The following is a 10962-nucleotide window of genomic DNA, read 5'->3' as shown; positions in this document are numbered from 1 at the left end:
CACATTTTGAGGTTTATTAAAATAAAGTATTAGCAAACAATATGCAAAACAAATTGCTTAAGAGTTATGGCTTGGAGAAGCACAATATAGTAAAACCTAATACATTTTTGTAAGTATTAAAAAGGAGCAGAGTTGAAGCATGCTGCTAGTTTCGTCTCCTACGACATGAAGAGAAGCAGGATCAGTGCAGGCGAGCAGACCATAGTGCAGCCGTCGGTTCTTGCTCTCCACCATCCACATGGGAGATGTCTTCCTCGGAGAAGGCAGGGACACAGAAGCCATTCATTCTCCATGACTATATTTCTACCCAAATTTGAGTAAGTAAACTCAGATTGCAACGTTAACCAGGCATGCTAAAGTGCCACGGCCCAACAATCATTACTTATGATCCCTATACTTTAGCTCCATACGAGAATGCCAAAAGCAGCAGTATCGCCAATGGTTTCAGAAGAGGACAGCTGACTCTAAAAATCCTTTCAAAAGAACTTAGGACTGATTCTTTGGCCTAACTGGAGTGCAGTTATGGCTAACACCAGTTCACAGTAACAAACAGGACCCACAGCGGGGCGGGAGTCAGCAGTGTCCCACCTGCACACAAAATTCGGGGATTTTTAAGAAGAGCGACTTCAAATAAATCCTTAAATGGTAACTGTTTATGCTGATTTTCACCTGGACAAGGACACAAACTCCTCTTCTGAGGTCCAATGCTCCAGCACTGGATCCTGGCAGGGACGAGGTCATCATTGAGCAGCAACGGTCACCGGCTAAGTGTTTAACATGGATTCTCACTTTTTAGGATGTCGCTAAGACTCTGTTGTCCTTGGTTCTGACACTATCCAGTTGTGGGTGGTCTCTTCAGTTACAGTACTGGTGCATCTGAGAGCTGTTTGGTTTGGTTTATGCAGTGCTGGGGACTAAACACAGGGCTTTAGCCTGCCAGGGAAGTGCTCCACCACTGAGGCCAGCCCTAAGCAGGAAATGAGCCAGCAACACGAGGGCTGCTGACAGACACTGCTAACCACTGCTGGCCATTATCAGCACACACTGCACTGCAGGCTAACAGAGTCTACAGAACTGTTCAAGTGCCCGTCCATCTGACAGAAAACTGTTAGTGCAGAACAAATACCTTCAATGCTCACTTCCTATACATGCATCTTATTAAACAAGACTTCTAAGAACTGGCACCCCTACTGCTGTGAGGAAACAGTCACACACTGGAGATTACCTTCAAAAGGTTATTCTCCTTAGTATCAGGGCCCCTACAAACCACTGCTTAGGAAAATCCCCTCCCCTAAGATCATGAAATGCTTCTAAAACCACAGGTGACCTACATTAAAAGCTGCCTGCTTATTTAGCTGTGTGTATACTGAGAACATACTTTTTACTGAGACCCCTGACAGCAGAGGATTTACCTGGCAGACAAAGAAGGGGTTCAGAGCACTTTAAAGATAAATGTGCACCATCAACAGAGGCTGAACTCTAAAAACCATCAGAGGTCACTGTACCGGGCCATGCGCCTGTAACCCCAGAACTGCAGAGGCAAGAGAATTACTTCAAGTTTGAGGCTAGACTACACAGTAATTTCCATGTTAGCCAGGGCTATATAGAGAGACTGTGTCTCAAAACAACAAAAACCGAAAGAAATCAATTTTTAAAAACCAGTAATTTTTAAGAGTATTTCATCTTCAGGAATCAAAAAGAGACAAAACTTGAAGTGAGAAGAGGAAGACGACCCAAGTGCTCCGGAGAGATGACTAGAAAAGGCGTGAGGACAGGGCCTGTGCCACCGCGATGCTCTCGACAACACGGGCACACCACACCCCCAACTCGGTTTCATGAGGTGTCTCTCCTCACAAGGGCACTACTGGCCAGGGACGGGAATGTCGTGCAGGTCCTCGCAGGCAGTCCCAGTGCCCACTTCGACAGTACATCCTGTATGCAATGTCACTGCCACGTACACCCCCAAGGGTGTCCACACGTCATCAACACCGGCACATTCCCTATCTGCATTATTAGTGTAGCTGCCTGAAGTGTGTATCTAGCAATCTTAATACTGGTTTCACGTTAGCAATCCAGATACTTCTATGACCACTTTTCATATACCAACCATGAAATAACACAGAAAAAGATTCATATTCTGTTCTATTTGTTTGTGATTTTAAAACTGATTTCTTCCTACAATTTCTCTAAAGCAGAGTAGTCACTCTGGACGGCCAACAGCATGCCTACTTACAGGCCGCAGGTGTAGTCTGGTATCAACAGCCAGGCCATCATGCTACCCTGTAGACAGACCACTCAAATGGCCGCCTCGGACCATGCTTTTTTCTAGATGCATCTTGTTGCTGTATTCCATAACTGAGATTTTCATTCTACCATTTGCAGAATTCACCAAACTGATGGCAATTTTCATTATTTGCAAATCTATCATTTTATCTGGCATATATTAATATATTTTGCACACTAAAAATGTGGTCACTGAACTCGAGATGTCACTCAGTTGGTAGAGCACTCACCTAGCATGAAGTCCTGAATCTGATCCTCAACACCACAGAGACGGGCACAAAAGTGGTTCTCTGTCGTCCCAGCACTTAGGAGGTAGACACAGAAGGATCAGAAGCTCAAGGTCACCCTCAGCACAGTCGGGCTGCAGGGCTGCTGCTCTGGCTCTGACGGCAGCCATTCCTTCCAAATACCAAGCTCGAGCCACACCCTTACGAACGGCTTCTTTACAAGAACTGCTTCTTGCAGGTCAGAGTTCTGCACTTGCTTTGCGCACTTTTTTTTCCTACCCACAGACATAAGTATGTCCTTAGACATTACAGGAGCAGGCAGACAGACTGCACTTTTCATTTACAGACACAGATGAGACGTTGACAACTTTTAGGAAATAGGTTTGGACTTCTCCATGAAAGTCTGTACAGCTAAGAGCTTCAGTCCTACCATTCACACAGAACCCTGCGACCTGAAGGGCTGTGACAGGACTGTGGAGAAACAACATAACCAACTCACTGTCGAAAAAAGGAACTAGCAAGGCACTTGTTTCCAGACTTCAGCAGAGCTCACTGACAGGTACCTGTCATTCAACCTGAGACCTGCAAACTTGCTCTAAAGACTGCGCCATGAAGGCGCAAGCTACTGAAGGCCCAACAAAGCATTTCTCGGAAGGAATGAAGCCACCCAATAGCTTCACTCTGAAAGGCAATAAATAATGACACAGAAAACAAAGGGACTCAGGCCTCCCCCATCCCCAACCCCAACAAGCTTTTTTCCTTATAACGTCAGGAAGGGCACTATAAAAAGTCAAAATAACATTTTCAGCAGCAAAAAAAGCGGCACCAGGAAATCAAGCTTCTCGTTCTGATAGGGAAATTAAGTCATTTTTTTCTTTATCAAAGTAGTGTCTTCATTCTCAGGCCGAAACTGTCTGTCTGACTGTTCCCTAAGGCCAAAGGCACAGTGAAGTAAATGGGTGTCTTAGAGCATTGACATCCAAGATGGTATTCTGGAGACTAGCATCAAGGTAAGTTCTAAAAGAATAAAGAAAAAGGCAGAGTATTGATGATGAGAGAGACAAGTCTACATTCCTTGTTACATGACGTTAAAAATGCACTACCCCAACCCCCACTGATGACTCAGTCACCAGCACACCAGCAGCCTCATCCTCGGGACCCACCCAAGAGCCTGAGGGCTCACTGCAGGTCCTTGTATGCAGAGTCTGGTGTAAGAGCAATAGTATTAAGTATATGATCTTTCAACATTAATAACACCCATAAAATTGTAGAGAATTAACAGGCACCTTAGTTGGAGCTACAGAATAACAACTTCATACATTAGATTAAAAGATAAAAGGTAGGAAAAGCATCATGCCGCACAACTGGAATCTCTAAATGGCAGTGCTGATACAAAGGAGTGCCAAGGAAGTAAAGGGAAGAAGAGCTAAGATCAGGTCACCTGACTGTTCTAGCAGAGGTTACACTAAAACTGTCACCTATAAAAGTGCAAAATGAAAAGGTTAATGCACATTAAAATTAGAGTTCTTGAAACATTGGCCCAAAGCAGCAAACACAGCTGAACAAGGCCATGTACACATTGAACTGTTCAATAAAACTTATGACAAACTTGAGTAAATGACAGATAATAGACATTTTTAAAAAGGAAATGTTTTACAAATGATATATAGCACAGAGTCACATTACACTGACAAACACCAGCTACACCAAATGTCAATTATGACATCTAGAGATCCAACATCTTGCTTTCACCAAACACATCAGGAGTGCACAGTATCCTTCAAATAGAGATTCAATAGTTTCCCTTAAGCTCCTACCATGTCTTTGCAAAACAATGTACTATGCTTTCTCAAAGGTGGCAGGACAAAGACCTGACTAGAAACTCATCGCCTAGGACTTTCCATGTTCTATGCCCTCTTCCAGGAAAATCTTCATTATGTGGTGCACTGCTTTGTAAAAAACGGTTGGGACAATAAACAAAAGCATGTTCCAGTTTAACATCAATGCCAAACTTCTCAATGGGGGCAAATACTCTACATTGTTTACAATACTTTTGAAAGTTACAATGAACATGAATACAAACAAATGTAAATTCATCACAAAATACAAATGTGTTGGTCACAATTATGTAGAAAAAATAAGCAATAATATCTGTTTTTCCATGTCAGCTCACAGCATCTGTACTGGAAATTCTTCTAAAATTAAAACAAGTCCAGTAAAAATATAGTTGGAAAGAAGACTTCTGCACTATGAAACAGAAGAAATGGGGTTTAGAGGAGAGCCCATCTGAGTAAGAACTTTATCCAGCCACTGAAGAGGCCCATGGAGGTGAATCTCAATCCAGCATGGAGTGCTAGTAACATCCTGTCGATGGTACTCTGCTCCCCAGCCCTGAAAAGGAACAGACAGCAAAGCAAATCCCTCTTGAACAGTCAACAGTCTATACCAACTTTAACAATAAAAGTTTAACTGTAAAAACACAAAAAGTATACTTAAACTGAACATCTACAGAAAACATATCAGCATTCATGTGACATATTAAAAGAAAATAGTTGCATTATTCAAAGCTATAAACTTTTAATAAATAACAGAATTTCTGATATAGACCCATGGGGACAAATATATTTCAGAATGTTTTTAATTTTACAAAGGCCATAGACTATGATCTCTCACAGAAAAAGGTCTTCAGGGTTTGGAGGCTTTTGCTGTTGTCTGTTTTTTATTTCTTCTAGTAATCACATTAAGCCATTATTCTTAAAGGTGAGAAATTAATAAGATGAAGTAACTTTCAGATAAAAACAGAAATATATATATAATTTTTACTTTTATTTTCTTGATTTTCAAGTTCTGTCTTTCTCTTTATAGTGGCCCTTGCCCCAAGGAAGTAGGGGAAATGAAGAGAGACAGGAGAATAAAAGACAAAGTCATATTTCAAAAAGGGAAGAGAAGGTAAATTCAGATGACTGAGAAGCAGCAAGGAAACAGTAGACTGGGATTAAATGCCAAAAAATGAAACACACAACAACACAACAACAACAACACAAGTAAGCACAGATGGCACACACAGTGCTGCTGCTCTCCCCGAGCGAACCCTCCGGCACCAGGACGGAGCAGAGCCAACTGTGGAACTTCCTCAACATTTTGCTAATGAGACACAATCTTTGGAATGTTCAGTAACAGCAGGCCACAAGAGTAAATGACAGTGTCATTCTTGCCAGGTGATCGTGGCACACACCTTGAATCCCAGCACTTGGGAGGCACAGACAGGCAGATCTCTGAGTTCAAGGCCAGTCTGGTCTAAGAGTGAGTTCTATAACAGCTACACAGAAAAACCCTGTCTTGAAAACGACTAAAAACAAAACAAATAACAACAAGAAAGTAAATGACAGGTCTTCTAAATCCTCTGTAACAGGACTGGGCCACAGTGAAGTAGGTTAGCACTATAATTCAATCTCACCAGTCACTGCCATGGAATCGGAGGCACTCAAAATGCAATTTTAATATTAAATGCTTTCCAAAAATTTAGTCTGCTAACTGAAATATTTTATAAACTTAATCCTTACTCAATATCAAAATTATCAAGGATTTTATGTATATTATAAAATGAAATAATCTGTCAGATGGTTAAAATGTTAAATTTGAGAATTCACTTGCAATGTACCAAACTGAGTCAAAAGTAGTTATTATCTTCATCTAGTAATTTTTAATAATGTGTACATATTTACAATGACTAAAGTCATAGTAGAGATCAAACCACTCACCTTGACAAAACTCATTCGAATGGTGCACATCTTGGTGAGCTCATACACGGCCTCAAATCCATGGTTAACAGACTGAGCCAGAAGCTGGGCAAATTCCTGATTGTTAAAAATCTTGAGGCTGCAGCTGCTGGGAATCTTACAGACAGTGGTGGGGTGGAAGCCGTGGTGGAAGTTGCAATTTCTACTCTGAACAAAGATGCTGCTGTCACTAAGACACTCGGCATACACCTCCCCACCAACATAGTACAGATGAACACCTGAAAGAGAAGTGCCGGGAGAGAGGCTGAGCAAAGCACCGCAGAGAGCCAGGCAAGTGTGGAGGAACCACAGCATCAAGAAAGGCACAACAAATGCCAACAACCACCACTAGATGGCCTTCAGTAGCCAAAAATAATCAGCCTAACTAAAAGATCCTTGGGACTGCAATTTAATTAAGATGTCTGCCCCATGTTTGCTTTTCCAACCATCATTTGTTTCTCTACCAAAGAAAAGATGCTCTTTAAAAATTCATTCTATGAGTACTTCCAAAGAAACTCCTGGTGCGTCAATCATCATAAATGTTAGTGAAGTTTTCCACCATTTGCTGACAAACGGGACCACAGCATTTCAACCATCACCCACAGAAATCCAATCATATGAATGTGACTTCAGATTACAGAAAGAGCTTTGAAATGGCAGACTCATTTCCCTTTCTTTTAAAAAGCCATTTCTCCCCCCCCCCCCCACTCCCTTCATGAAACTGAAGCAATGGCTCAACAGTTCAGAGTACTGGCTGCCCTTGCAGAGGACCCACGTTGGATTCCCAGCACCTACAAAGAGGCTCAAAACCATCTTTAACTCCAGTCCCAGGAGACCCCCCTCTTCTGGCCTCTGAGGGCACTGTATACATATGGTGCACAGACATACCTATAGTAAAATACGTACACACAAAATAATAAAATACAACTTATTAAAGTTTTCTACAAATATACTTAAAAATACTATGAGAAAGCAGTTCTAATGGTAAAATTTAACCTATACTGCTAAAAAGCTAACTTACCAAATACTTCTCCAATATATCTAAGAATTAGCTCAAGTTTTTCATCGCCATAAGTAGACACTGCTCTGACTTTGGTGTATATCCTTTTAAGCCTTATCTCATGCAGTAGATTAAGTTACACATATGTTTCTATGCAGTCTGTTTGTGTGCTTCTGTGGAGGCTTGTAGGCAGAGACTGCTCATTCATTTCCCAGCCACTCAGACCCAAATAATCACACAGAAACTGTAATTACAAAACTGTTTGGCCAATGGTTTCTGCATATTTCTAGCTAGCTCTTACATCTTAATCTAACTCATTTCTATTAATCTATGTATCGCCACAAGGCTGTGGCTTACCGGAAAGGTTCCGACACGTCCTTCTCCTTCAGCAGCTACACGGCGTCTCCTTGACTCTGACTACTCTCTCTATACATATCTCTGTTCAAATTTCCCACCTGGCTAAGCCATTGACTGAGACAGTTTTATTCATTAACCAATAATAATAAAACATATTCACAGCATACAGAAGGGAATCAGACTTTGCTTTATTTTTAAATAAAATTCATGTCACAGTTTGTTGTTCAGAAGCACATACTCTTGTTTTACTCATAGGACAGCATGCTGGCAGCTGTCATATTCTAGGTGATAAGAGAACACTGACCCTCAGTGGACAAGTTTCCATTACTGTCCATGACCACACACAGTGCCTTTTAGCCAGATCTCCATAGATGCAAATCTCTGCCCAAATATAAGTAACAGTATTGTATCAACTTATGGTATTGGAAACTGTGGTTTGCTTCTGAGTAAACAGAAATGAAGCAGATCAACGACTCCAGAAGGGGAAAACTGGCAAATAAGAAAAAACTGATCCTAGCATTGGCCAAAGAGATGCCCCTTAAATTATCAACAACACTCAAGAGAGACACCTTCCATAAAAAGGTCAGGACAAGCTGACACTGAAATCAAGAGAAACTGTTCAGTTTTATTTTTTGTTTTGTATAGATTTTTGTTTTGTTTTTTAAAAGACAGTTTTGCTATGCAGTCTGGGTTGGTCTTCAATTTGGTTTAGCGTCCCAAGTATTGGGATTACAGGTGTGAGCCACTTCACCTGGCTTCAACTTATTTTCTGAATCTTTTCTCTAAGAAAGACTATCAAAGTTATGATTCCCTGCCATTGTTACCATCTTTGACTAACACTCAAGTTAAAGAAGCACAGAGTAGCAGGGATGTAAAAGCAAAACTGCTCAAGAGACATGCAAAGCACTCTACTGAAGAGGCCTCCTGACATGAGACACTGGCATTTCTGCAGCATGCACACTTCTGTGCTTCCATGGCAACTACCCATGGCGGATTATACATGAACTCCACTGTATCAGGTTTATTGATAGTCTCCCTCTATTTTCCATCTCAAACTCCACTTCCCCAATACTGTGCTAATCTTACAATAAAAAATACTCCAAATGCAAAAAATTTTAAATTTCTAATCCTTCACAACATGTACATACTTTGCAAAGATTTTTTTGTAATTTATGAGCCAAGCATTGGTCTAGCTACTGAGGGCACTGTTCTGAACATTCCTATGTCTCTTACCATTTAGGCCCTGACTTAATTGACCCTAACTGTTAGGGAAATTTGACGAAGCAGACAACAGGACTTCAGGTCTCTAGTAGTAGAAACAGAAACTGAGCAGGACCACACTTACCGTCATTTTGGTAACATTCTTTAAACCTGCAACTTGAGGCGAGCAGGACCACACTTACCGTCATTTTGGTAACATTCTTTAAACCTGCAACTTGAGGCAAAAGCCATGCCTTAAGATTTTTTGGATGTTTTCAGTACCTTCTGCAATGAATTGTACCCAGACAGTACAAAAATATAAAAAAGGACTTCCTTCAACGGAATGGAAAGAAATACAAGATTACCTTTTCCAATATGCCGCCTAGTGTTTTCAATGGTTGAATTACGGTTCACATTTGACAGCAATCCCAAGCAGAATCGACTTTTGTTATTCGAAGGGTCTGTGAATCCATCTACTAACACACTAGTAGAAGATGCATGGAAAGCTTCCCCTACACGGTTGTTCAGTTCATAGTAGACAATTGAACACCAGTGTTTGGGCTCTTCATAGGCAACAGGCTGAACATCTGAAAACAGAAAAGAAGTTTAATAACTAATTAGCTAAACCACCAGGTTCTGTGAATATTTATTTACCCTCAGGTAATAAATGTAATGCCTAACCAAGCATTATATGACAAACAAAATAGATACTTCATTTAAATTTCACTGAGATTTCTATCTTAGAGTCCAAGGCAACTTATCTTGGTCTGCTCGGATAGCTCTAACAAAATACCACAGATTGAACGGCTTAAATTCAAAGCAAAACAACAATAACAAAACCACAATTATTTCTCACAGTTTGTTCCAGGGGCCAAGGTGTCAACAGATGTGTTGTCTAGTAGAGACTCACTTCCTGTTACATCAACAGAGAGCTGCCTGTCCTCTTGCTCTGTGTGTGTGTGTGTGTGTGTGTGTGTGTGTGTGTGTGTGTGTTTGTGTGTGTGTGAGGGTCTCTTTGTCTCTGCTTTATCACATACTCCAGGCTGCATCCACTTCCTATCTCATGGCAGAAGGGCTGAGATCACAGAGACATGCTATCGCTCTTTGTACAGTGTTTCTGGGATCTGAAGTCTAGTCACTAGGCTTGCCCAGGCAAGAACATTTACCCATGAAGTCATCACCCTGACCTCTATGTCTAATACGTAAGGAAAAGTAACTATTTTGAAGGCCCTACTCTCAAGAATTTATTTAAAAGGCCCTATCTCTAAATGGCATTTACTGAGGGTTAAGGTTTCAACACAATCGGAAGGACTAAAAATTAGGTCCGTTACTATTTCGCCTCTGTCTCAAATGTAAAACATACGAATCTTATCTCCAAGTTCCCAGAGACTTAATTCACACCAGTAAAAACTGTAAGGTCTGTAGTTAAGCTAAAGAAAATTTCTCAAGGAAAAAAATGTCTCTTCAGTTGTAATATAGCTAAACTGTGCATTGTGGAGAGCTGTACTCTAAGCGTCTTCATCCACTGGTCCATGCAACCTGATGAAACAATCACCCTCCGGGCCAGCTCTTTTGAGCTTACAACCAAAGAACTTAAATATCCTGCCTTGTAAAAGTCTAATAGTCTTCCTTACCTCTAATCCACCTATCTTCAAGTCAAATTAACTGTTCCTGATGGTGGAGGAGTGTAGTAGCATTTTTTTCCTTCTCTCTCTCTCTCTCTCTCTCTCTCTCGGTTTTTCAAGACAGGGTTTCTTTGTGTTGCTTTGGAACCTGTCCTGGAACTAGCTCTTGAGGACCAGGCTGGTCTCAAACTCACAGAGATCTATCTGGCTCTGTCTCCTTAGAGTTGGGATTAAAGGCAAAGACTGCCTGAAGATCTGAGAGTAGAACACTCCCACTGGTTAGCCTTACAGACCAGATAATGGTAACACACACCTTTAATCTCAGTAGCCATAATGGCACACACCTTTAATCCCAGCCCTACAGAAGATTATAAAATGGGAAGAAACAGCTCTCAGAGACACAGTGTCCTTCTGAGATTCCAAGAGGCAGGATGGCCATTTTAGACTGAGGATGAGGTAAGAATCAGTGGGTGTCTGTTTTGCTTTTTGGA

The 10962-nt window shown here is 41.2% G+C and overlaps 1 protein-coding gene across 4 annotated transcripts in view; it reads right to left on the bottom strand.

The window, feature by feature from the left end:
- Smad5 (SMAD family member 5) overlaps positions 1-10962 on the bottom strand; it is a 47089-nt gene continuing 36127 nt past the window's right edge. For all 4 annotated transcript variants that reach the window (XM_087896632.1, XM_087896634.1, XM_087896633.1 and 1 more), the window contains exons 5-7: positions 9212-9433; positions 6272-6528; positions 1-4901 (exon numbers count right to left, since the gene is read on the bottom strand). In XM_087896632.1, coding sequence (XP_087752758.1) covers positions 4758-4901; positions 6272-6528; positions 9212-9433 — 623 coding nt within the window. In that variant the 3' untranslated portion in view covers positions 1-4757. The remainder of the gene's footprint in view (positions 4902-6271; positions 6529-9211; positions 9434-10962) is intronic.

This window comes from Myodes glareolus, chromosome 14, assembly GCF_982192425.1.
Source record: "Myodes glareolus chromosome 14, mMyoGla1.1, whole genome shotgun sequence".
Lineage (NCBI taxonomy): Eukaryota > Metazoa > Chordata > Mammalia > Rodentia > Cricetidae > Myodes > Myodes glareolus.
The sequence above is the reverse complement of the archived record's forward strand: the minus strand, read 5'-3'. Positions and strand labels throughout refer to the sequence as shown.